At 51.8% G+C, this 24,837-nt stretch overlaps 2 protein-coding genes across 4 annotated transcripts in view; one reads left to right on the forward strand and one right to left on the reverse strand.

The window, feature by feature from the left end:
* Positions 1-16,386, reverse strand: part of LMBRD1 (LMBR1 domain containing 1) — a 66,288-nt gene extending 49,902 nt beyond the window's left edge. Inside the window, exons 1-3 of the mRNA XM_064164140.1 lie at positions 16,288-16,386; positions 15,340-15,516; positions 8,956-9,016 (exon numbers count right to left, since the gene is read on the reverse strand). Of these exons, the coding sequence (XP_064020210.1) occupies positions 8,956-9,016; positions 15,340-15,516; positions 16,288-16,347 (298 nt within the window). The 5' untranslated portion in view covers positions 16,348-16,386. The remainder of the gene's footprint in view (positions 1-8,955; positions 9,017-15,339; positions 15,517-16,287) is intronic.
* A 106-nt stretch (positions 16,387-16,492) lies between these two features.
* Positions 16,493-24,837, forward strand: part of COL19A1 (collagen type XIX alpha 1 chain) — a 209,810-nt gene continuing 201,465 nt past the window's right edge. For all 3 annotated transcript variants that reach the window (XM_064164142.1, XM_064164145.1, XM_064164147.1), the window contains exon 1: positions 16,493-16,592. The gene's annotated coding sequence lies outside the window, so the exon portion shown is untranslated. The remainder of the gene's footprint in view (positions 16,593-24,837) is intronic.

The following is a 24,837-nucleotide window of genomic DNA, read 5'->3' on the forward strand; positions in this document are numbered from 1 at the left end:
TCCAAAGGATTTATGGAATTAAGCCTTTCAGACTAAGGATTTCAGATCCACCTTCAATTCAGCACTGAAAAGAGGGCTAAAAGGAATGTCTGTATGCAGGAGATACAGAGGACCAGCACACAGGGGAAGAAGCAGCACAGCTGATGGTGAATAAAAGCAAGCTGCACCACCTCATCAGGCACACAGTTCCCCAGACAGTGCGACTATTACCACCCACTTAAAGTTCTTTTGATCCCAGGACTCCACAGGCTGTTCCACTACTGCTGTGTTCCAGAGGAGAGGCACAGCTCTGATACTGAGGAGCTCCCTTGAAACAGAACGAGCTGGAGCAGTGGAGTTTCCTTGCTTAACATCCCTCTGCTCTGCTCAGACACACCTGCAGTACTGTGTCCAGCTCTGGCCTTCCCAGGACAAGAGAGACAGGGATCTGCCGAAGGAAGTCCAAGGGAGGCTATAAAGATGACTGCAAGAGTTCAACATCTCTCAGTCTTTCTTCACAGGAGGACCTGAGGCTGCTTAGTCTGGGGAAAAGGAGGCTGAGAGGGGATCTGATCAATGTCTATCAATATCTGAGGGGTGGGTGTCAGGAGGAAGGTGCCAGGCTCTGTTTGGTGCTACCCAGTGAGAGGATGAGGAACAGCAGGTACCAGATGGAATGCAAGAGGCTCCACCTCAACGTGAGGAGAAACTCCTTTACTGTAAGGGCAGCAGAGCATCACCTTAAGCAGGCTGCCCAGAGAGGTTGTGGAGTCTCCTTTTCGAGAGTCTTACCTTGGAGTGGCCTTCCAGGATCTGAAGAGGGCTACAGGAGGGTTGGGGAGAGACTATTGACAAGGTCTGGTAATGACAGGACAAGGAGGAATGGGTTTGAACTGGCAGAGGGGAGATTAGAATTGGATGTAAGGAAGAAGTTGTTTGCAGTGAGGGTGGTGAGACACTGGCACAGGCTGCCCAGGGAGGTTGTGCAGCACAGAAGCACAGAATGGGATCAAGGCTTAGCTTCAACACCTCCAGCCACAGAGACTCCACCACCTCCCTGGGCAGCCCATTCCAATGCCAATCACTCTCTCTGCCAACAACTTCCTCCTAACATCCAGCCTGAACCTCCCCTGGCACAACTCTGACTGATGAGGCACTTAGTGCCATAGTCTAGTTGACTGGAGAGGTCTGGGTGTCAGGTTGGACTGGATGAGCTCAGAGGTCTCTTTCAACTTGGTTGATTCCATGACTCTGTGCAACGAAACTTGCCAAACAGTGATTCTAACTGGGGGCTCTTCACTGCAGCCACTGAGGGATCCCCAAGCAGGGACTAATACCTCCAAGGCAGCTCACAGGCCTATCAGGTAGTGACCTCCACCTCAGATGAGGAACAAGCAGCTTGGCTTGCAGTTTTCCTTACCACAGCCATTATCTGAAGCTATTAAGCAGTCACATTTCCTTCTAATTTATGCTTTCCTACAAGACCTGAAGTTCTCAGCCAATACTGACCCCGTAACAGATGGTTTGTATTAAAAACCTGAAGCTCTAATAGCATGCTCTGGATCAACCCTGAGACAAGATCTGCATACCCAACAAGATTCAGCATGAGACTCATTCCAGAATTTTCCATCCATCATGAAGGGCTCTGCTGGCTCTTAAGTCCTTCAGTTCACCTTAAATATGCTCTCCAGAAGTTACAGGGCTTCCAATCCATTGCCAGACCAGATCTAATACTACAACTAACCCAGCTTAAGAGGGACCAGTGTGAGGTGGCCCTGCTCATGGCAGGAGGGTTGGAACTGGATGATCCTGGTGGTCCCTTCCAACCCCGACTGATTCTGTGATATGGAACTACTGGAGCAGGTTCAGAGGAGGTCACGAAGATGATGAGAACCTTCCCTAGGGGGATTGGCTGAGAGTTGGCACTGTTCAGCCTGGAGAAAGCTCCCAAGGTCTTGCAGTATCTGAAGAGGACTACAAGCAGGCTGCAGAGGGACTATTTGCAAAGGGATGCAGGGACATGATGAGGGCAATGGTTTGAAGTGAGAGCAGAGCAGACTGAGATTGGATGCGAGGAGCAAGCTCACAGGATGTCAGGGGTTGGAAAGGACTCAAAGAGATCATCCAGTCCAACCCCCTGCCAGAGCAGGACCACAGAATCTAGCTCAGGGCACACAGGAACACATCCAGACAGGCCTGGAAAGGCTCCAGAGAAGGAAACTCCACAACCTCTCTGGGCAGCCTGTGCCAGGGCTCTGAGACCCTTCCAGGAAAGAAGTTGCCCCTTGTGTTGAGCTGGAACCTCCTGTGCTGCAGCTTCCATCCATTGCTGCTTGTCCTATCCCAGGGAGCAGTGAGCAGAGCCTGTCCCCCCTCTCCTGACCCCCAGCCCTCAGATAGTTGTAGACATTGATTAAATCCCCTCTCAGTCTTCTCTTCTCCAGATTAAGCAGCCCCAGGTCCCTCAGCCTCTCCTCACCAGGCAGTGCTCAGTCCCCTCATCATCCTCATAGCCCTCTGCTGGATCCTCTCCAGCAGATCCCTGCCCCTCTGCAACTGGGGAGCCCAAAACTGAAGGCAGTACTCAAGATCTGACAAAGGCAGAGTAGAGGGGGAGGAGAACCTCCCTTGATTTGCTGGACACACTCTTCCTAATGCACCCCAAGATCCCATTGGCCCTCTTGGCCAACAGGACACATTGCTGCAGCAAGTTCTGCATCAGGAGGCTGCTGGAACACTGCAACAGGTTGCCCTGTACCTGAAGGAGGGGCTGCAAGATAGCTAGGAAGAGACTTTTTGCAAGGGCTTGTAGTGACAGGACAAGGAGGAATGGAGGGGAGATTTAGACAAGAAACTGTTTGTAGTGAGGACAATGAGAATATTGGAATAGGTTGTCCAGGGAAGTAGTTGAGGCCTTATCCCTGGAAATATTCAAGGCCAGGCTCAAGAGGGCTCTGGGCAACCTGATCATCTGGCTCAGAAGTCCCAGACCTCCTGCTCTTCCAGCTGGCTTCCTCCAGTGGTGCACTGCAGAACATCAATGCTGCTGTTTAAAACAATGCTTTGCACACTCACTTCTGCTGAGAAGCAACAAGCAGCTTCAGACAACCTACAGCTCTTCTTCCCACATAAATTATATTCTCAGACCTAATAAAAGTTTCTTAAACCCATTTCCCCCCACTAAGAACAGAGAGGTTGCTTTCCCCAGGCATTATCAAGCAACAGAAAGTCAGAGTGCCTCTCAAGGTAGACACTTGCTGGAAGCAGGACAGTTGAAGCAGTTTACACCAAGTGTCAAGACTCTAACAGCTCTTCAATGTTCTCTGGCACACTGCAGCTCCAAATTCACACTCATTAGCAGACTGTTTCTACAGAGGCAGGCCCAGAGTCTCTGCTAAGTTCAACCACATCAGGCTCCCACAGTATTCTCCTAGGATCAGATCATGAAAATGTGTAGACACATCTGACTTGTTGTGATAGGAGGAGAGAAAGGATTGAAGGTGGAAGAGGGCAGACTGAGATTGGAGAGGAGGAAGAAATTCTGTGCAGCGAGGGTGGTGAGACACTGGCACAGGTTGCCCAGGGAGGTTGTGGAGCACAGAGAGGGAGGGTGGTGAGACACTGGCACAGGTTGCCCAGGGAGGTTGTGGAGCACAGAAGCACCCAATGTGATCTTTGATCACATTGGGTGCTTCTGTGCTCCACAACCTCCCTGGAGGTGTCCAAGGTCAGGCTGGATGAAGCCTTGAGCAACCTGGGCTAGTGGGAGGTGTCCCTGCCCACTGGCTGAGCTTTAAGCTCCCTTCCAACCCAACCCATTCTATGAACCTGTGCCTTGCACCTACTAATTCCTAGAAGCCCAAATCCCTGTGCCAATGACTCAAACACCTGCAGGAAGCAGACAAAACTTAAGGCAAAGAGAAAAATTCAACCACATTATGCTAAGCACTGTTTTGGTTCAATTCCTACTCAGAACTTCAACTATTGCTGACTTCATAGACTCAGAGAATCAGTCAGGGGTGGAAGGGACCACAAGGAGCAGCCAGTCCCAACCCTCCTGCCATGCCCAGGGACACCCTACCCTAAAGCAGGCTGCCCACAGCCTCAGCCAGCCTGGCCTCAAACACCTCCAGCCATGGGGCCTCAGTTGCCTCCCTGGGCAACCTCTTCCAGTGTCTCACCATCCTCACTGGAGAGAATTTCTTCCTCATCTCCACTCTAAATCTGCCCTCCTAAAGGTTCAATCCATGCTCCCTCATACTAACATGAGAAACCCTTGTAACATGTACTTCACACAACCTCCCTGGAGGTGTTCCAGGCCAGGTTGAGTGAAATCTTGAGCAGCCTGGGCTGGTGGGAGGTGTCCCTGTCCATGGCAGAGGGGTTGGAACTGGATGAGCTTTCAGATCCCTTTCAACCCATTCTCTGAATCTGTAATTGCAGCTGCTGGTGCTTGCCACACTGCAGCTGAGACACACATGCAGGTCAAGAGGTCTCCTTCTACCTCACAGGCAGACTGGGATGCACCAATGGCATCTTCCCACTATTCACAGAACTCCAAAAGGACTTTGGACACTAAGCTGACTGCAACAGGCAGGGTTTACTCACTAAAGGAAGAGCTACAGAGCACAGCTCCAGGTTACTGCCAATTGTTTCAGCCTGATTCTTGGTGGAAGAAAGGAAACTGCTGTTGGATGGGTTCCAATGACAACCCTTGCTGAAGAGGGTGTTCCTTTCCAAACACGAGCTGACATGCTGCTTTGGAGCATCTGCCAGCCACTGAGCATTCCTCAAGCACCCCTGCACTGGCAGACACCTTCTACTACAGCTGGCTTGATGAGAATTAACACAACAAGCCACTTGGGCTTCAAAGCAGTCAGTGGACTGGCTGCCTAAGAAAAGCTTTTAGGTTACTGAAGTCCTACTTCAAAACACACTTGTTTCCAGCTGCACCCTCCAAGTTCTCTCACTTATCATTCCACCAGTATAAAGCCACTACTGCTTTGCACCAACCTAGCCAAAAAACAGCTGGGTATGAGAGAGAAAGAACACCATGGGGACTAATGACTTGGAAAAAGAGGAGCTGTTCAAAAATCCATAAAACCCCATTAAAGAACCCCAAGCAGCCCTCCCTGCACCACCACCAAACAGCCCCAAGCAGCCCTCCCTGCACCACCACCAAACAGCCCCAAGCAGCCCTCCCTGCACCACTACCAAACAGTCCCAAGCAGCCCTCCCAGCACCACCACCAAACAGCCCCAAGCAGCCCTCCCTGCACCACCACCAAACAGCCCCAAGCAACCCCCCTGCACCACCACCAAACAGCCCCAAGCAGCCCTCCCTGCACCACCACCAAACAGCCCCAAGCAGCCCTCCCTGCACCACCACCAAACAGTCCCAAGCAGCCCTCCCAGCACCACCACCAAACAACCCCAAGCAGCCCTCCCTGCACCACTACCAAACAGTCCCAAGCAGCCCTCCCAGCACCACCACCAAACAGCCCCAAACAGCCCTCCCTGCACCACTACCAAACAGCCCCAAGCAGCCCTCCCTGCACCACCACCAAACAGTCCCAAGCAGCCCTCCCTGCACCACCACCAAACAGCCCCAAGCAGCCCTCCCTGCACCACCACCAAACAGCCCCAAGCAGCCCTCCCTGCACCACCACCAAACAGCCCCAAGCAGCCCTCCCTGCACCACTACCAAACAGCCCCAAGCAGCCCTCCCTGCACCACTACCAAACAGCCCCAAGCAGCCCTCCCTGCACCACCACCAAACAGCCCCAAGCAGCCCTCCCAGCACCACCACCAAACAGCCCCAAGCAGCCCTCCCTGCACCACCAAGCAACCAAACCCAAACCAGTGCCATCACCCCCAACCAGGCCACCCAACTCAGCACACCCAACCAAGCCACCCAGCCCCACTACCAAGCCAAATCCAACCAAGTCACCCAGCCCCCCCACCAAGTTGCCCAACCCAGCTCTCCCATCAAGCTACTCAATCCAGCCCAGCACACCCACACCAAGCCACCCAAGCCTCACTCAGCCCCCCCACACCAAGCCACCCAAACCCAGCATTCTACCAAACCACCCAAACCCAACTCAGCCTCCCCAAGCCACCCAACTCAGCACCCCCCCAAACCATCCAAACACAACTCAGCCCCTCCCAGGCCACCCAAACCCAGCACCTCCACAAACCATCCTCACTGGAAAGAACTCCTTCCTAACCTGCAGGACTTTTTACAAGGGCTTGTACTGGTAGGGAGAGAGGGAATGGACTGAAGCTTGAGGAGAGGAGATTCAGACTGGAGATTAGGAAGAAATTCTTTGCTTTGAGAGTGGTGAGAGACAGGAACAGGTTGCCCAGGGAGGTTGTGGATGCCTCCTCCCTAGAGGTGTTGAAGGCCAGGCTGGATGAGGCCTTGAGCAACCTGGGCTAGTGGGAGGTGTCCCTGCTCATGGCAAGGGGGTTGGAACTGCATGACCTTTTAAGACCCTTCCAACCAAAGCATTGTATGGGTCTCCAGCTCTTCAGAAGGGCAGCAGGAGTTGGGCTGTTGAAGAACACTGCAATTGGTTTGCTATTTCAGTTCTTTCTTGCATCACAGTCCTCTTAAAAAGCCTTCCTTGGCATGGAATCACAGAATCAACCAGGTTGGAACAGAGCTCCAAGCTCATCCAGCCCAATCTAGCACCCAGCCCTATCCAGTCATCTAGACCACGGCACCAAATGCCTCATCCAGTCTTTTCTTGAACACCTCCAGGCACAGAGACTCCACCACCTTCCTGGGCAGCCCATTCCAGTGCCAATCGATCTCTCTGACAACAACTGCCTCCTAAGTAGGTACTGGAAGGCCACTGAAAGGTCTGCATGGAGCCTTTTCTTCTCCAGGCTCATCAACCCCAGCTCTTTCAGCCTGTGCCCACAGGGGAGGTTGTCCACCCCCTTGATTATCTTCATGGCTTCCTCTGGAGCTGCTCTAACATTTTCATGTCCCTCTTGTGCTGGGGGCAGCAGGATGAGAGGCAGTGCTGCAGGTGGGAGCAGAGCAGAGCCTCCTCACCCTGCTGGTCTTCTTTTCATGCAGTGTGACTACAGTGCTGCTCACTGTTTCTTTTTAGAAGGGCAACAATAAAACATAGCAACACCAAATATTGTGGTAAGATACCAGCAGGAAAAAAAATGTTAGTGTTACAAGACTGAAAGAGGTGCTTAACTCATTCCTTGACTGTGCTGTCAAACAGCAGCAGGGCAACAGACCTAACAGCGCAGGAGAGGCACTAAGTTGTGGAGTTCTTTCTAAAGCCATGATGGAGTCTTCTGGAAAACAAATGACCTCTTCCTGCTCACTTCAGTGCAGCTCGAGGTCTAACAACGTGCATGGATTCCTCAAATTAGGATCATCACAGAAAAAAAACCACTTTTAAAGCCATCTTTAAATCTCTACCACCATCTGGAGGGCAGATGAAATACAACCACTAGACCCACAGTATTTCAAACAAGTCCAAGTTGCCTTTTGGTTTTGGCCTCTTTTTCAAACTGAAGGTCAAAAACTGTTCCCACAACAATGAGTTTAGGATGTAGTAAAACAGCCTTGCTTTAATAATTCAGCCCAAAACACCCTGCTGAAATTCCTCCACTCTCACAGATCTGCAAGAAATTGTTTGTGGAGGAGTTTGTTCTACATGTACAGATTGCACTGGGTTGGAAGGGACCCTTCAAAGGTCACCTTGTCCAACCTCCCTGCAGGCAGCAGGGACACCTCCAGTTAGACCAAGCTGTCCAGAGCCACATCAAGTTTGATCTTGGATGTGTCCAGGGATTACAGGCTCACGGGATGTCAACAGTTGGAAGAGACCCAAAGAGATCACTGAGACCAAAACCCCTGCCAGAGCAGGACCATACAATCTAGATCATGTCCCACAGCAACACATCCAGACAGGCCTGGAAAGGCTCCAGAAAAGGAGACTCCACAGCCTCTCTGGGCAGCCTGTGCCAGCACTCTGGGACCCTTCCAGTCAACAAGTTGCCCCTTGTGTTGAGCTGGAACCTCCTGTGCTTCTCTTCTCCAGACTAAACAGCACCAGGTCTCTCAGCCTCTCCTCACCAGGCAGTGCTCAGTCCCCTCATCATCGTCCTGGCCCTCTGCTGGACCCTCACCAGCTGATCCCTGTCCCTCTTAAGCTGGGAGCCCAAAACTGAAGGCAGTATTCAAGATGAGGTCTCACCAAGGCAGAGCAGAGGGAGAGGAGAACCTCCCTTGATCTGCTGGACACACTCTGCTTAATACCCCCCAAGATCCCATTGGCCCTCTTGGCCACCAGGGCACATTGCTGTGCCATGGACGTTATCCACAAGCACTCCCTCTTCACAAGGCTGCTCTCCAACCTGTACTGGCGACTCAATCACATCCCTGGGCACCCTTTTCTAGTGTTTCACCACCCTCACAGTAAATAACTTCTTCCTTCCTCCCTCCCTATGTCCAGCCTGGCCTTGTACACCTCCAGGGAAGGGACACTCTTGAATCAACTCCTTGATGCTCCTTTACAGTAGCTCTTACTTGAAATACAGGAGTTGCTGGGTCTGAACACTTGAAATGGAAGAGTTAGACTCAAAGCTGCATGGGAGCTTTACACACAGTAGGCAAATTTCACACTGCTGCACTTGTTAAGTGCCATAAAAGTCACAGAAAAACCTTCTGTTTGCCTTAATGGGCCTCTAAACACAGAGAGGAAAAGATGCTCACAGTAAATGATATGACAAAAGCCATTAGGCCTCTCCATGGTTTGGCCTTCAGTGGATTTGCATTTTTAGGAGGTTCTTGAATGTAAAAAAACTCACTGGAGGGCATTAAATGTGCAGCTAATGTTTAACCAAAACAGTGATGGTTCAGTATGACCTCACAAAACTTCATGCCTTCACTTCAAGGTCCTATTAAGTGCAAAACAAAAGGAAATGAGAAGTTAAAAGTACTTACTGTAGTATCCATAAAGCACAGTGTCTTCAATTTGTCTGGAAACATTAGCATCAGCCCAGGCCTAGCAAGAAAGGAGAGCAGCATTTAGCACCACATGAAACCAAAGAACATTTCGTTCAGCTGCATTCAGACAGACCTGGAGAAGCTGCTCAGTGATTCAGATGTTGGCTGGATAGGAGCCAGCAGTGTGACCAAGGTGGCCAACAGCATCCTGGCTTGGATCAGAAACAGCAGGGGCAGGGAAGGGATTGTGCTCTAGCACTGGGCACTGGTGAGGCTGCACTCTGAGTGCTGGGTTCAGTTCTAGGCATTGTAGTGTAAGAGAAAGATACTGAGGTGCTGCAGTGGGTCCAGAGGGGGGTAATGAATCATAACATGGTTTAGGTTGGAAGGGACCTCAAAGCTCAGCCAGTTCCAACCTCCCACTATAGGCAGGGACACCTCCCACCAGAACAGGTTGCTCAAGGACTCATCCAACCTGGCTTTGAGCATCTCCAAGGAAGTTGTGGATGACAGAATCACAGAACGTGATTGAAGATCCCATTCCGTGCTTCTGTGCTCCACAGCCTCCCTGGGCAGCCTGTGCCAGTCTCTCACCACCCTCACTGCAAACAGCTTCTTCCTAACATCCACCTTCAGTCTCCCCTCTGCCAGTTCAAACCCATTCCTCCTTGTCCTCTCATTACAAGATCTTGTCAGTAGTCCCTCCCCAGCCCTCCTGTAGCCCTCTTCAGATCCTGGAAGGCCACTCCAAGGTCTCCTCAAATCCTTCTCTTCTCCAGGCTGAAGAACCCCAACTCTCATAGCTTATCCTCATAGCAGAAGTGAAGGTGGTGAAAACTCTGGTGAGGAGCAGCTGAGGGAACTGGGCTTGTTTAGTCTGGAGAAAAGGAAGTTCAGAGACGTTATTGCTCTCTATAAGACCCTGAAAGGAGGTTGCAGTGAGGTGGGGTTGGCCTCTTCTCCCAAGTAACTAACACCAATAATGACCTCAAATTGCACCAAGGGGAATTTAGATTGGTTGGTTTGGAGAGTGATCAGGCATTAGAACAGGCTGCCCAAGGAGGTGATGGAGTCACAATTACTTGAAGAGGCCTGCAAGAAAGCTGGGGAGGGACTGGTTACAAAGGCTTGTCATGTCAGCATGAGGGAGAATGGGTTGAAGCTTGAGGAGGGCAGATTTAGAGTGGAGATGAGGAAGAAATTCTTTCCAGTGAGAGTGGTGAGACACTGGAAGAGGTTGCCCAGGGAGGTTGTGGATCACAGAATCACAGAATGTGATCTGTGATCTTTGATCACATTCTGTGATTCTGTGATCCACAACCTTCCTGGAGGTTTTCAAGGCCAGGCTGAGTGAAGCCTTGAGCAATCTGGGCTAGTGGGAGGTGTCCCTGCCCACGGCAGTGTGGTTGGAACTAGAGGCTCTTTAAGACACCTTCCAACCCAAACCATTTCATGAATCTATCAAGTCAAACCTTGGCTTTGTCAGTTCACTCCTCAGTGCCTAAACTGCCAAGGAACTCAGCCCTTGATGCCTCACCAGAAACATTTAATTCCCTGTTATCTCAGAAAATCAGCAGCACCTTTCATCATGTCATCATAGTGAGAACTCCTGCATGCCACTTCAGATTAAGCTTTCAAAGTGCAGTGCCTAAACCAAATTAGATTCTCATCCAACTGGAAATTGAGTAGAGAAGTACACATGCATTTTGTCATCTACTCTGCAGAAAGAAATATTGAAAAAGAAAATAAAGTTTAGCAAAAAAAAAGAGACAGAAGCAACATCTTAAGTGTCTGTCAGGAACAGAATAAGCCCAGATCTTTGAAGACTGCCAAGCCCAAGAGCATTTCAGCTTACACATTGCTATAGGCCTATGTCTGAAAAAGAAAACAATAAAAGTTGATCCTAATAGGTTTGAAATACATACAAGGAATATTAAAGTGCTTCAATTGCATAGAGCTAAACATTAAGGAAGTGCATTGCTTTAATTATGCCTGAGGGAAAAGCAAAGCTGAACTGAACAGGTGGCACTATTGACTTGCAAGGAAGGATATGAAAAAGACATCTCCTGTGGGCTATGAAGACATTCAAAGCACTGCACACAAGAATAAAGAGGAAAAGCCATAGTGAGGCCCAGTTCCAGCAGCACAGACACTTGACAGGCAGAGAGGAACTCAACTGCCAAAAATCTGCACCTCAGCTGCCCAGCAACAGGACAAGGGGGAAGAGTTTGAAGCTGAGCGAGAGCAGGGTTAGACTGAAGGAGGCTGTAGCCAGGTGGGGTTGGGCCTTTTGACAGGCAACCAGCAACAGAAGAAGGGGACACAGGCTGCAGTTGTGCCAGAGGAGGTCTAGGCTGGATGTTAGGAGGAAGTTGTTGGCAGAGAGAGTGATTGGCATTGGAAGGGGATGCCCAGGGAGGTGGTGGAGTCTGTGTGTCTGGAGGTGTTGAAGCCAAGCCTGGCTGGGGCACTTAGTGCCATGGGCTGGTTGGTTGGACAGGGCTGGGTGCTAGGTTGGGCTGGCTGAGCTTGGGAGGTCTCTTCCAACCTGATTGATTCTACGATTCTGTGATCTCCACTGAGTGGAGTTTCCTCCTCCCAGCAACAGTGTCCAGTCCATGATCTGTGCACACATTTCAGAACAGTCCCAGCCCAGCTGTTCAGGTGACTTCCCAAACCCAAGCAGTACAAGCTCATGTGCCATTTTTGACCTTCTGGCAAGGGAACATCCATGACCTTCATTCTTTTGTCTCTGTTAAAGAGGACTTTTCTACTGTCACTGCTGCGCCCTGCTCGTGTAAAGGCAAGTTGTAAGAAGCTTCTAGAACTGAGCTGTGATGTGGTTTCAGTTATCAGAGGGAGCACAGAATAAACCAAGCTGTTGTTCAGTGGTACAGTTGAGTTAGTATTAGGCAAGGAAAAAAAATACAACTGTATTTACCTGCCCTAAGGGTTTTTACCAGCTTCTTCTCTTTAAAGAGAACTAATAAGTGGGGCTCTGCATTACAGAGAAAATAAGTCTGCAGGAAGTCTTCAGTACTGGTGTAAGAGAATGTTTGCCAAAAAAAAGCCATCAAAATACTCCCAAAATGAAATGGGCAAAAGAGTTTGCATCTGAACAAAGAGGCAATGCATTCCATCCTACAACACCCCACCACGGAGTGCTAAAAACAACCCAGCACTTGAAAGTGATTTTCAAGGATGCTACACACACTCTTTTTAGCACAACAGAAGGAGGGCAGATTTAGATTGGGTATTAGGGAGAAATTAGACTCATAGAATCAGTCAGGGTTGGAAGGGACCAAAAGGTGCAGACACTGCCAACCCCTCTGCCATGCCCAGGGACACCCTACCCTAGAGCAGACTGCCCACAGCCTCAGCCAGCCTGGCCTCAAACACCTCCAGCCATGGGGCCTCAACAACCTCCCTGGGCAGCCCATTCCAGCCTCTCACCACTCTCCTGCTCAACAACTTCCTCCTCACCTCCAGCTTTGCTCCATTGCTCCATTCCCCCCAGTTCTGGCACTCCCTGACAGCCTAAAAAGTCCCTCCCCAGCTTTTTTTGAGGCCTACTTCAGATCCTGGAAGGCCACAAGAAGGTCACCTGGGAGTCTCCTCTGCTCCAGCCTGCACAGCCCCAACTCTTTCAGTCTGTGCTCACAGCAGAGCTGCTGCAGCCTCTCAGCATCCTCCTGGCCCTGCTCTGGACACTCTCCAGCATCTCCACAGCCCTCTTGTCCCAGGGGCTCCAGAGCTGGATGCAGTATTTCAGGTGAGGTCTCAGCAGAGCACAGCAGAGGGGGAGAATCACCTCCCTGGCCCTGCTGGCCACACTGCTGCTGCTGCAGCCCAGGCTCTGCTTGGCTTTCTGGGCTGCCAGTGCACACTGCTGGCTCCTGTTGAGCTTCTCCTCCAGCAGCACCCCCAAGTCCCTCTCCTCAGGGCTGCTCTCCAGCCACTCACTGCCCAGCCTGGAGTTGTGCTTGGCATTGCCTCAACCCAGCTGCAGGACCTTGCACTTGGTCTTGTTGCACCTCCTGAGCTTGGCTTGTGCCCACCTCTGCAGCCTGCCCAGTCCCTCTGGATGGCAAATTCTTGGCAGGGAGGGTAGCAAGACACTGGCACGGGTTGCCCAGGGAGGTTGTGGATCACAGAATCACAGAATGTGATCTCTGATTCAGTGATCCACAGCCTCCCTGAGGGTGTTCAAGGTCAGGTTGGATGAGGCCTTGAGCAACCTGGGCTAGCGGAGCTGTCCTTGCCCACAGCAGGGGGGCTGAAACTGGATGATCTTTAAGGTCTCTTCCAAAGGAGACTTTTTATGTCAATCTGTTTTGCATTCTCTGTTTAGAGTAACTACATTTACCTGTGGTTAACCAATGTATGGGAGCCAGCACTCCGGGTGCTAAACCTATGCACAGGGATCCAGCACAACCGGTGCCAAACCCACGCACGGGAGCCAGGAAGTTTGAGGGACAGGATGAGCACACATCACAACGTGCTTCTGATCTGGGAACTGAAATAAGGGAAGAGCCATATCTTGGACTTGGTATTTAGAAGCTGGAGCCTTGCTGCCATGCAGGAGACAAGCTGTCACAGCACAGTGTAATGTTTAGGTGAAGGTAAATCTGTGGAATGCTTATCTAAGACACTGTATAGATAACGGGAAACAGGCCAAGGACGGAGCAGCTTGTTCCTGCAGACGTGAGCAGAACAGGAAAACAACCAGAAGAGCATGAGTAGGGATGAAAAATGCAACTAAGAGGAAGATCCTCCCAAGCCCACTGCCAGGGGACACTGCCATGCATAGACAGGAGGAGCTAAACATGAACGAATAGGAACTAGCATGAATGGGTAGCAGCTAACTGCCTGCTGACTCTGTAAAACTCCTGTTCAGAGGCACACATTCGGAAGGGATCTCCCCAGTGTGTCCTCTGCTGTGCTTAGCACTGGACAGAAAGTATTAAAGATTATCTACTCAACAGTCTTGGCTGTTAAGTTTCCCTATTTCTCTTTATCACTTTCAACCTTAATCATTCTATGAAAACAAATAATAGCAGGGGAAGCTGAAACCCAGTTCAAACAACAAAGAGCTGTGGTGTATTTGGTGCTAGCTCCCAGCTGACCAAAACACACTGGGAATCAGAAGAGGTTTAAACACTTTGCCAAGTAAAACATCCTCTTCCAGCACCTACCTGCTTCTCTTGAGTCATCGAATGGTCCAGGCTGGAAAGGACCTCCAAAGGTCAGCTAGTCCAACCTCTGCTGCAGAAAGCAGAGGCATTCTCAACTAGATCAGGTTGCCCAGAGCCCTGCTGAGCCTCACCTTGAATTATCTCGAGAGATGGGGCCCCAACCACCTTCCCAGGCAACCCATTCCAGTGTTCCATTACTCTCATACTGCAGAACTTGTTCCTAACATCCAACCTAAACCTGCTCTGCTCTAGTTTGAGGCCACTGTCCCTCATCCTGTCACTGCAGGCATTTGCAAACAGTCTTCTCTCCACCTTTCTTGTAGGCCCCTTCAGGTACTTAGAATCATAGAATTAGTCAGGGCTGGAAGGCACCACAAGGACCCTTCTGTTCCAACCCCCCTGCCATGGGCAGGGACACCTCACACTAGAGCAGGCTGCTCACAGCCACATCCAGCCTGGCCTTAAACACCTTCAGGGATGAGGCTTCTACCACCTCCCCAGGCAACCCCTTCCAGGCTCTCACGATCCTCATGATGAACAACTTCCTAACATCCAGTCTGAATCTACTCATTTCTAGCTTTGCCGTGACTTGGAAGGTTGCAGGTGAAAACTTTAGGTTGATGGAGCAACTGAGATGGTTATTCAAACATGCACAACAGGTCTAATAAATTAATATCACACCAGAAGATAAACTTTTAATTGAATCATAGAATGTTAGGAGTTGGGGGAGACCTATGGAGATCACGGAGTCCAACCCCCCCAGCACAAAGCAGGATCACCCAGGGCAGGTCACACAGGAGCACATCCAGACAGGCCTGGAAAGGCTCCAGACAAGGAGACTCCACAGCCTCTCTGGGCAGCCTGTGCCAGGGCTCTGGGACCCTTCCAGTCAACAAGTTGTCCCTTGTGTTGAGCTGGAACCTGCTGTGCTGCAATTTACACCCATTGCTCCTTGCCCTATCCCAGAGAGCAGTGAGCAGAGGCTGACCCCCCCCTCCTGACCCCCAACCCTCAGAGATTTATAGACATTGATTCAATCCCCTCTCAGTCTGCTCTTCTCCAGACTAAACAGCTCCAGGTCCCTCAGCCTCTCCTCAGCAGGCAGTGCTCAGTCCCCTCATCATCCTCACAGCCCTCTGCTGGACCCTCACCAGCAGATCCCTGTCCCTCTTGCACAAGTCCATACCTTAAACGTCCCATTTGGATTCTTCATGTATGAAACCAAGAAGATGTCCACTGGCAGCAGTGCCGAGGAGATGAGAGCAACAGCCAAGGCAAAGATGGCAGTGATGGTGGAGATCACTTCGCTCTCACGCCGGCTCTGATACTTGCGCACATAGACCCAGCAGAACACCAGAATGGCCTGGGAAGCACAGGGGCAAGGTCAGAGCTGAGCCTGCCCTGCACTGCTCAGGCTGCACCCGGAGAACCGGGTCCTGCTCCGGACCTCACACCCCAAGAACACTGAGGTGCCGGGGCAGGTCCAGAGAAGAGCAGCAAAGCTGGGGAAGGGGCTGGAGAGCAGGGCTGGGGAGGAGCAGCTGCTGAGGGAGCTGGGGGGTGTAATGTGGAGCAGAAGAGGCTGAGGGGAGACCGGCTACCGGGCAGCAACGAGCGGGACAAGCCGGGCCGGCCCCGGCTACCGGGCAGCAACGAGCGGGACAAGCCGGCCCCGGCTACCGGGCAGCAACGAGCGGGACAAGCCGGCCCCGGCTACCGGGCAGCAACGAGCGGGACAAGCCGGCCCCGGCTACCGGGCAGCAACGAGCGGGACAAGCCGGCCCCGGCTACCGGGCAGCAACGAGCGGGACAAGCCGGCCCGGCCGCGGCTACCGGGCAGCAACGAGCGGGACAAGCCGGCCCCGGCTACCGGGCAGCAACGAGCGGGACAAGCCGGCCCCGGCTACCGGGCAGCAACGAGCGGGACAAGCCGGCCCCGGCTACCGGGCAGCAACGAGCGGGACAAGCCGGCCCGGCCGCGGCTACCGGGCAGCAACGAGCGGGACAAGCCGGCCCGGCCCCGGCTACCGGGCAGCAACGAGCGGGACAAGCCGGCCCCGGGGAGAGCAGAGGGTACGCGGCGGGGGCAGCCGCGCAGAGCGGCCGCGGCCGAGCGCGGGGAGCCGCCTCTCACCAGCAGCGCCAGGCCGAACAGGCACCATCCCGTCAGCAGGTCGGAGGCGGCCGCCGCCATCTTGACTTCCGTCAACACCGGCGCGGCCGCCCCAGAGGCGGGCCCTGTAGCGGGGCGGGCGCTTTAACGGGGCGGGTCCTTTAACGGGGCGGGCACTTTAACCGGGCGGGCTGCGGCTCCGCGTGCGCGGCGGCGGAGAGCAGCTGTTAGGGCTGTTTCTTGCCCGTGGCGGCAGCGGCTTCGGCGACGAGTTACTGAGTCCTGGCTCCGGCCGCTGTATCCTGCTGTCGGTGCGGCGAGCACCGGTAAGGGTCCGGTAGGAGCGGGCTCGCCACACGCGGGCTGTCCGCTGCCTTGCCCTGTGGCGTGCTTGAGAGGCACGGCTGGAGGAAGAGCTGGCGAGATGTTGAGGTCCTGCTGCTGGCCCAGAGAAGGGCAGCGAAGCTGGGAAGGGTCTGCAAGAGCTGGGGAGGAGCAGCTGAGGGTGGTTGGTGTGGAGCAGAGGAGGCCGAGGGCAGAGCTCATTGCTCTCTCTACAGCTCTCTAAAAAGAGGTTAGAAAGGTGAGAGTTGGTTTGTTTTGCGTGATAGCAAGTGATAGCGCAGGAGGAAATGCCCTCAAGTTGCACCAGGGGAGGTTTAGGTTGGATATTAAACTTCTTGACTGAAAGGGTTCTGCAGGGCTGGCACAGGCTGCCCGGGGAGGTGGCTGAATGCCCATCCCTAGAGGTGTTCCCCAGAGGCAGAGATGCGGTTCTGGGGGACAGGGTTTAGCCCCAGCCTTGGCAGAGCCAGAGAACGGCGGGATTCAATCCCGTTGAAGCTCTTTTCCAGGCCAAACGATTCGATGGCTCCCCGGGAGCCGAAGGCCGCTCCCGCCGTCCCGCGGCCGAGCGCAGCGGCTGGGAGCGGAGCGGAGGTTAGGGCGCACCGGGGCGAGGCCTCTGCCCTGCTCAGTGAGCCCCGCGGCGGGGACACGGCAGGGTTCCCTCACACCTGGTGTTGGTCTGCCCTTCCCCTCCCGGGGCTGGGAGGCAGAGACAGGGCAGCCTCGGCCGGCGGCGACTCCTGCGTAAGCGGCAGCGAAACCCTGGGCCTCGGAGCAAGGTAGCAGTTGCGCTAGCTGGGGTGAAACGCGTTCAGTGTTTTGATCGCTGCCGTTCTCCTCAGAAGGGCAGAAGCTGTTTCCCTACATCTCCTACAGCTTCCCCAGGCGCCTGGCAGCGGGGCAGGCTTCCTCTCGATTCTGCTCCCAGGGGAGGGCTGTTCGCGGGGCAGCGTGGGCAGTGCCCACGGAGTAACAGAGGAGGGAAGGGGCCTCTAAAGACCATCGAGTCCAGCCCTTCTGCCAGCCCGGCATCACCCAGAGTCCAGGCAGGTTTGAAATGCCTTTAGAGGAGCAGACTCCACAGCCTCTCATGGCAGCCTCTTTCAAGGCTCTGCCACCTTCGAAGTGAAGGACTCTTTCCTTATGTTTACATGGAGCCTCCTGTGTTCCACTTTGTGTCCCCTGTCCCTGGACACCACAGAGAAGAGTCTGGCTCAGAATAAGTCCAAACTATAAATAATCACAGTATCACCAAGGTGGGAAGAGACCTCACAGATCATCAAGTCCAACCCTTTAGCACAGAGCTCAAGGCCAGACCATGGCACCAAGTGCCACGTCCAGTCCTGCCTTGAACAGCTCCAGGGACGGCGACTCCACCACCTCCCCGGGCAGCCCATTCCAGTGTCCAATGACTCTCTCAGTGAAGAACTTTCTCCTCACCTCCAGCCTAAATCTCCCCTGGTGCAGCCTGAGGCTGTGTCCTCTTGTTCTGGTGCTGGCCACCCGAGAGAAGAGAGCAACCTCCCCCTGGCTACAACCTCCCCTCAGGTAGTTGTAGACAGCCTGAATGTCTTTGGTGTTACTTTCAATTCCCCAAGTTTGTTTTGGCTAAAGCATTCATGTGGTAAAAAGACCCAGAAAAAGGAGTGGAGTGATATTGTAGAAATTGAAATACATGAAACCAGACCCAGTCTTCATTTTGACTAGGAGGAGGGATTAGTGTCATGCTTGAACTACATAGTGTACATAGCAGCAGGGAGCAGGTGCACCTTCTCGCTTGACTGAGCTGCTCTTGTCACCACTTGATAATCCCACAAGCTCCAAGGCAGCTGAGAGCTCGTGAGTTGGTTCAGTGCTGTACCTTAAAACCTGCTGATTAGCTTTACTTTTTCTGTTAGGTTGTTTTTTTCTTGTACTAGAAGAGAATGTAGTGAAACCTTGGGGCAATGACAGGCACAAATACAGGCTGGGCAAGGGGCAGCTCAAGTGTGGTCTGGAGGAGAAGGGCTTTGGGGGGCTCAGTTGGTGACAAACTGCTTATGAGCCAGCGATGTTTTCTGGCAGCTCTAAAGGCAGTTGTGTGCTAGGCTGCATCTAAAGAAGTTCTAGTGGGAGGTGTCCCTGCCTATGGCAGGGGGTTGGAACTAGACATTTCAAGAGAGATGTTGAGGTGCTGGAAGGTGTCCAGAGAAGGGCAACAAAGCTGGTGAAAGGCCTGGAACACAAACCCTGTGAGGAGAGGCTGAGGGAGCTGGGGTTGTTTAGCCTGGAGGAGAGGAGGCTCAGGGCAGAGCTCATTGCTGTCTACAACTACCTGAAGGGACATTGTAGCCAGGTGGGGGGTGGCCTCTTCTCCCAGGCAACCACCAATAGAACAAGGGGAAACAGTCTCAAGTTGTGCCAGGGAAAGTATAGGCTGGATGTTAAGAGGAAATTCTTGACACAGAGAGTGATTGGCATTGGAATGGCTGCCCAGGGAGGTGGTGGAGGCACCGTTCCTGGAGGTGTTTAAGACTGCATGAGGCACTTAGTGCCATGGTCTGGTTGACTGGATAGGGCTGGGGGATAGGTTGGACTGGATGATCTTCGAGGTCTCTTCTAACCTGATTGATTCTATGATTCCATGATTCTAGATGATGTTTGAGGTCCCTTCCAACCTAAACCAGCCTGTGTTTTTCATTCTATTCTATTCTGAGAGCAGCAAGAGGAGGGAGGTGATTCTGCTTCTCTGCTCTGTTCTGGTGAGACCTCACCTGGAGACCTCTCTCTCATACAAGAAGGTGTACCAAGGCTGTGCTTGCAGACCTGCTTTCTGTACCTGGAGTACTGCATCCAGTTCTGGTGCCCCCAGCATAATAGTGATGCCAGGTTGTTGGAGCAGGTCCAGAGGAAGGCCACAAAGATGATCAGAGGGGATGGGGAACTTCCCCTATGGGGAGAGGCTGAGAGAGTTGGGTTTTCTCAGCCTGGAGAAGATAAAGCTCCAGGGAGACGTTAGAGTAGCCTTCCAGTACCTGAAGTGGCCTACAAGAAAGCTGGGGAGGGAGTTTTTACAGTGTGCAAGGGGCAATGGATTGAAGCTAGGACAGGGCAGAGTTACACTGGGTATTAGGAAGAAGTTATTTGCAGTGAGGGTGGTGCAACAGCTTGCCCAGGGAGGTCATGGATGTCTCCTTCATGGAGGTGTTCAAAGCCAGGTTGGATGAGACCTTGAGCAACCTGGGCTAGTGAAAGGCAGTCCCTGTCCATGGCAAGGATTTGGAACTAGATGATCTCTAAAGCCTCTTCCAATCCAAACCATCCAATGAATATATGAATCTATGAAACTGGCTTTAGCAGGACAGGACAGAGTGTGTCATGGTCTTGTGTTTAAAGGTGCAATCATTCTTTGTGTTAATTTGGCATAGAGTACAGTAAAACCTTTAAGTCCTGGGACAGAGAAGGCACTGCACCTGGCACCGTGCACATCCACACAGTGAAACATTGGCAATAATAACTCATTTTTGTTTCTAAAAAGCCTTCTAACTCGTGTGGAAGGGAAAAAAAAACCTGGCTGTAACTTCTTGAAATGTCTGCTGTTTGATTTAACCTGATACTTCACTTACTGCTGCTGTAGACCATACCAGGCTTCTGAGTTTGGTTTGTCACATTGTGTTATGTCAGTGCAGGCAGCTTTTCTTCCATCACTGTACTTCAGTGCTTACTTAGTTGTGTTCAATCAGTAGAATCATTGAAACAAAGAATCCTTTGGGTTGGAAAAGATCTTTAAATTCATAGAATCGTTTTGGTTGGAAAAGATCTCTGAGATCATTGAGTGCAACCATGGCCATTAAGCCATGTCCCAAAGTGCCAAATCCACATACTCCTTGAACTTCTTCAGAGAAGGTCATTGAGTCCAACCATGCTCTAACTCTTTCAAGGCTGATGCTAAACCATGTCCCTCAGGACCATATCTCTCTGTCTTTAAAACACCTCCAAGGATGGGGATTCAACCACCTCCCTGGGCAGCTTCTTCCAGTGTTTGAGAACCCATTCAGTTGAGAAGTTACTTCTAATTGCCAACCTAGACCTCCCCTGGTGCAACTTAAGGCAACATCCTCTCATCCTGTCACTTGTTACTAGGGAGAAGAGATTGACATCCACTGGTGAGACTCCCACCTGGTGAGACCCCATCTGGAGTACTGCCTCCAGTTCTGGAGCCACTATTACAGGAGGGACATGGATGTGCTGGAAGGTGCCCAGAGAGGGGCCGCGAGGACGGTCAGAGGGCCAGAGCTGCTCTGCTGGGAGGAGAGACTGAGGGAGCTGGAGCTGTTCAGTCTGGAGAGGAGAAGGCTCTCGGATGACCTTATTGTGATCTTTCAGTATCTTAAAAGGGCCACAAGAAATCTTGGGAGGGACTTTTTAGGCTGTCAGGCAGCAACAGAACTGTGGGGAAAGGAGCAATGCTGGAAATGGGTAGATTCAGCCTGGATGTTAGGAAGAAGTTGTTTGGCGTGAGGGTGGTGAGAGTCTGGAAGGGGTTGCCCAGGGAGGTAGTTGAAGCCCTATCCCTGGAGGTGTTTAAGGCCAGGCTGTCTGAGGCTCTGGGCAGCCTGATCTAGTGTGAGGTGTCCCTGCCCATGGCAGGGGACTTGGAACTGGCTGCTCCTTGTGGTCCCTTCCAACCCTGAGTGATTCTATGATTCTGTGACTACAACCTTCTTACCAGTAGTGACAGCAGTAGGAAGAGGCTAGACAACCAAATTGTTACTCTGCCTTGTGAACAGTGAGCTGTTTTGACATCTGTGTCAAAGAGATATGGAATTTAGCTCAGGAAGAGGCTGAATGTGAACAAAGTAGCTTCTGTGCACAGAAGTCAGGAATTTGGGATCCCCATCTTGCAAAAGATGCTGCTCAAGGACATAGGATAGAATTTTCAAAGTTCTGCCTGGCAAAAGGAGCAGTGAACAGAGAATCCTAGAAACTCACAATTGTAGAATGGCTCAGGGTGGAAGGGACCTCAGAGATAAAGGACAGTTAGTTGGGCTTACATCAAGACAATGTGGCACAAGAGAGATTAAGAAGCAGCAAGCTGGGAAGGAGACTGCTTCATATGACTTAACACAAAGATATCCTTGTCTTAGGATGATTTGAATACCAAGAGTATGTGCATATCAAAAATTAATGGAGACATTCATGGTTGAGAGGTCTGTCAGGGAGTATTAAGCACTCAGAGAAGCAGGCACCAGCTTAGAGGGTTCCAGTCCAGGGGAGTGCCAGAAGCAGGCAGGATTTGTAAGGGAAGCTTCTTCAGCTTTCCTGTGGAAAAGGGCTTGGGAGTGCTGATGGATGAGAAGCTGGACATGAGCAGACAGTGTGAGCTCGCAGCTCAGAAGCCAAAGGCAGCCTGGGCTACATCACAAGCTGCACGGCCAGAGGTGGAGAGAGGGAATTCTGCCACTTGGCTCTGCTGAGACCTCACCTGGAGTGCTGCATCCAGCTCTGGAGCCCTCAGTATAGAAAAGACATGGAGCTGATGGAACTGGTCCAGAGGAGGGCCACAAAAGTGATCAGAGCACCAGGGCACCTCTGGCATGAGGAGCTGGGGGGTGTGCAGCCTGGAGAAGAGAATGCTTGAGGGAGACTTAATAGCAGCCTGCTGGGACCTGAAAGGGGCTACAAGAAGGCTGAAGAGGGACTGTTTGCAGAGGGCTACAGGGACAGGACAAGGGCAATGGTTTGAAATGAGAGCAGAGCAGATTGAGATTGGATGTGAGGAACAAGTTCTGCACTATGAGAGTAGTGGAACACTGCAACAGGTTGCCCAGGGAGGTGACTGGGGCCTCATTCCTGAAGATATTTGAGGTGAGATTCTGGACAACCTGATCTAGTTGAGGATGTCCCTGTTTACTGCAAAGGAGGTTGGATTAGATGACCTTCAGAGGTCCTTTCTGACCCAAACCTTTCTGTGATTCTGTCAAAAGATTTGCTGTTGGCACTGACAGGTCACTACAGGGAGCTGCACAATCCTTCAACCATTTCAGTTAGTCCATCTCAGGATACCTAGGCACAGGATGCCAACAGAGGTTAGATGTTTGCCCATGTGGTACAGTTAGAGACTTACCTTGATGACACAGGTGAATTTCTTCTGCTTCAGAAGAGTGATTCAAACCCATTTACATTATTTAAACCTAGCATATGGGCTGCATAAAGAATCCTGAACATTAAAAGCTGTCTAGCAGCACAGGAGAGGTGAACTTCTGTTACAGTGAATTGTTGAGCCTCATCTCTAACCAAGCAAATAGACCTTAAAGCCTCAGCCAGGAGCACAGAATTTCCATTTTAATTCAAAATGAGGGGAAAAAACAGGTAGGCTTAATGCTTCCATATGGAAAATAAGAGCTGATGTATCTAATTTCACAGAATAACAGAATGGAGAGGGTTGTAATGGACTTGTGGAGATCATCTAGACCACCCCCCTGCTAAAGCAGGTTCACCTCCATCAGATTGCACAGGAATGCATCCAGGTGGGTTTTGAAAGTCTCCAGAGAAGGAGACTCCACTCTGAGTTCCTCGGTTCAAGAAACACATTGACAAACTGGAACAAGTTCAGGGAAGGGTCATGACAACGTTTGGGTCACAAAAATGATGAAGGGAGTGGAACTTCTTCCTTAGGGGGAGAGTCTGAGGGAGCTGAGGCTCTTCAGCTGGGACAGGAGGAGCCTGAGGGGTGACCTCATTAATATGTATCAATATGTGAAGGGTGGGTTGGGGCTGTTCAGTCTGGAGAAGAGAAGGCTCCCAGGTGACCTTCTTGTGACCTTCTTGTGGCTTTCCAGGATCTGAAGGGGACCTACAAAAGAGCTGGGGAGGGACTTTTTAGGTTCTCAGAGAGTGACAGGACATGGGGGAATGGAGCAAAGCTGGAGGTGGGGAGAGTGAGGCTGGAGGTGAGGAGGAAGTTGTTGAGCAGGAGAGTGGTGAGAGGCTGGAATGGGTTGCCCAGGGAGGTGGTTGAGGCCCCATGGCTGGAGGTGTTTGAGGCCAGGCTGGCTGAGGCTGTGTGCAGCCTGCTCTAGGGTAGGGTGTCCTTGGGCATGGCAGGGGGTTGGAACTGACTGATCCTTGTGGTCCCTTCCAACCCTGACTGATTCTCTGAACTGAAGAGGAGTTTGTGTCTCTGTGAGCAGAATGCCTTTGTCTTTGGCTTCCTGCTGAATAACTGTTAGAGTAGCAGGAGGAAAACACAGAGCAGAATTGCAGAGGAGAAAAGATGCCCAAATTTACCAGTTTGTAATAGGTGGTTCAAATAAATCAATGCTAATTAATGAATATTTGCTAAACCACTGCACAGTGCTTCGACCAGTTGAAGTGGCAGGAGTCTTCCTGCTTCGTGGTTGGCATTCCAGGGGCATTGTGCAGTGTCACCCACCAGAGGTCTCCCACAGTGCAGGTCTCCAAACTGTCCCAGCCTGCTGGAGTCCCCAGGAGTTTGCCAGGGAGCTGGGCAGAAGCCAAGTCTGCAAGTCCTTCCTTTGAGAACTTGTTTCCACTGAAGCTTTAGTGGATCAGGAACGTCAGGAGGTGGTTTGTGCTATCCTCTTACATCCACGTGAGAGTCTGTTTTATAAATCTAGAGCATTAAATTCTGTTGTTTCCATTTTCTCCTTCACCTCCTTCAGGGCTCTACAGAGATATCAGTACTGGGTTGTGAGGGCCTCTGTGTGGCTGCCATTAGACTGCTTCTGTGCATAGATTCATAGGATGGGTTGGGCTAGAAGGGACCTAAAGATGAACAAATTCGAACCTCTCTGCTGTGGACAGGGGCACCTTCCACTAGCCCAGGATGCCCAAGGACCCATCCAACCTGGCCATGAACACCTCCAGGGAGGGGACATCCACAGCCTCCCTGAGCAACCTGTTCCAGTGTCTCTTCCCACTCACTGGAAAGAATTTCTTCCTAATCTCCAGTCTAAATCTCTAATCTTTAAGGTTCAGTGCATTCCCTCTCATCACTACAAGCCCTTGTAAAAAGTCCCTTCCCAGCTTCCCTATAGACCTCCTTCAGGTTCCCTTCAGGCTGCTCTAAGGTCTCCCTAGAGCCTTCTCTTCTCCAGGCTGAACAGCCCCAGCTCTCCCAGCCTGTCCCCACAGGGGAGGTTCTCCAGCCCTCTGATCATATTCATGGCCTCCTCTGGACCCACTCCAGCAGTTCAATGTCCTTCCTGTGTTGGGGGCACC

The sequence above is a fragment of the Pogoniulus pusillus genome, chromosome 25, assembly GCF_015220805.1.
Source record: "Pogoniulus pusillus isolate bPogPus1 chromosome 25, bPogPus1.pri, whole genome shotgun sequence".
Classification (NCBI taxonomy): domain Eukaryota; kingdom Metazoa; phylum Chordata; class Aves; order Piciformes; family Lybiidae; genus Pogoniulus; species Pogoniulus pusillus.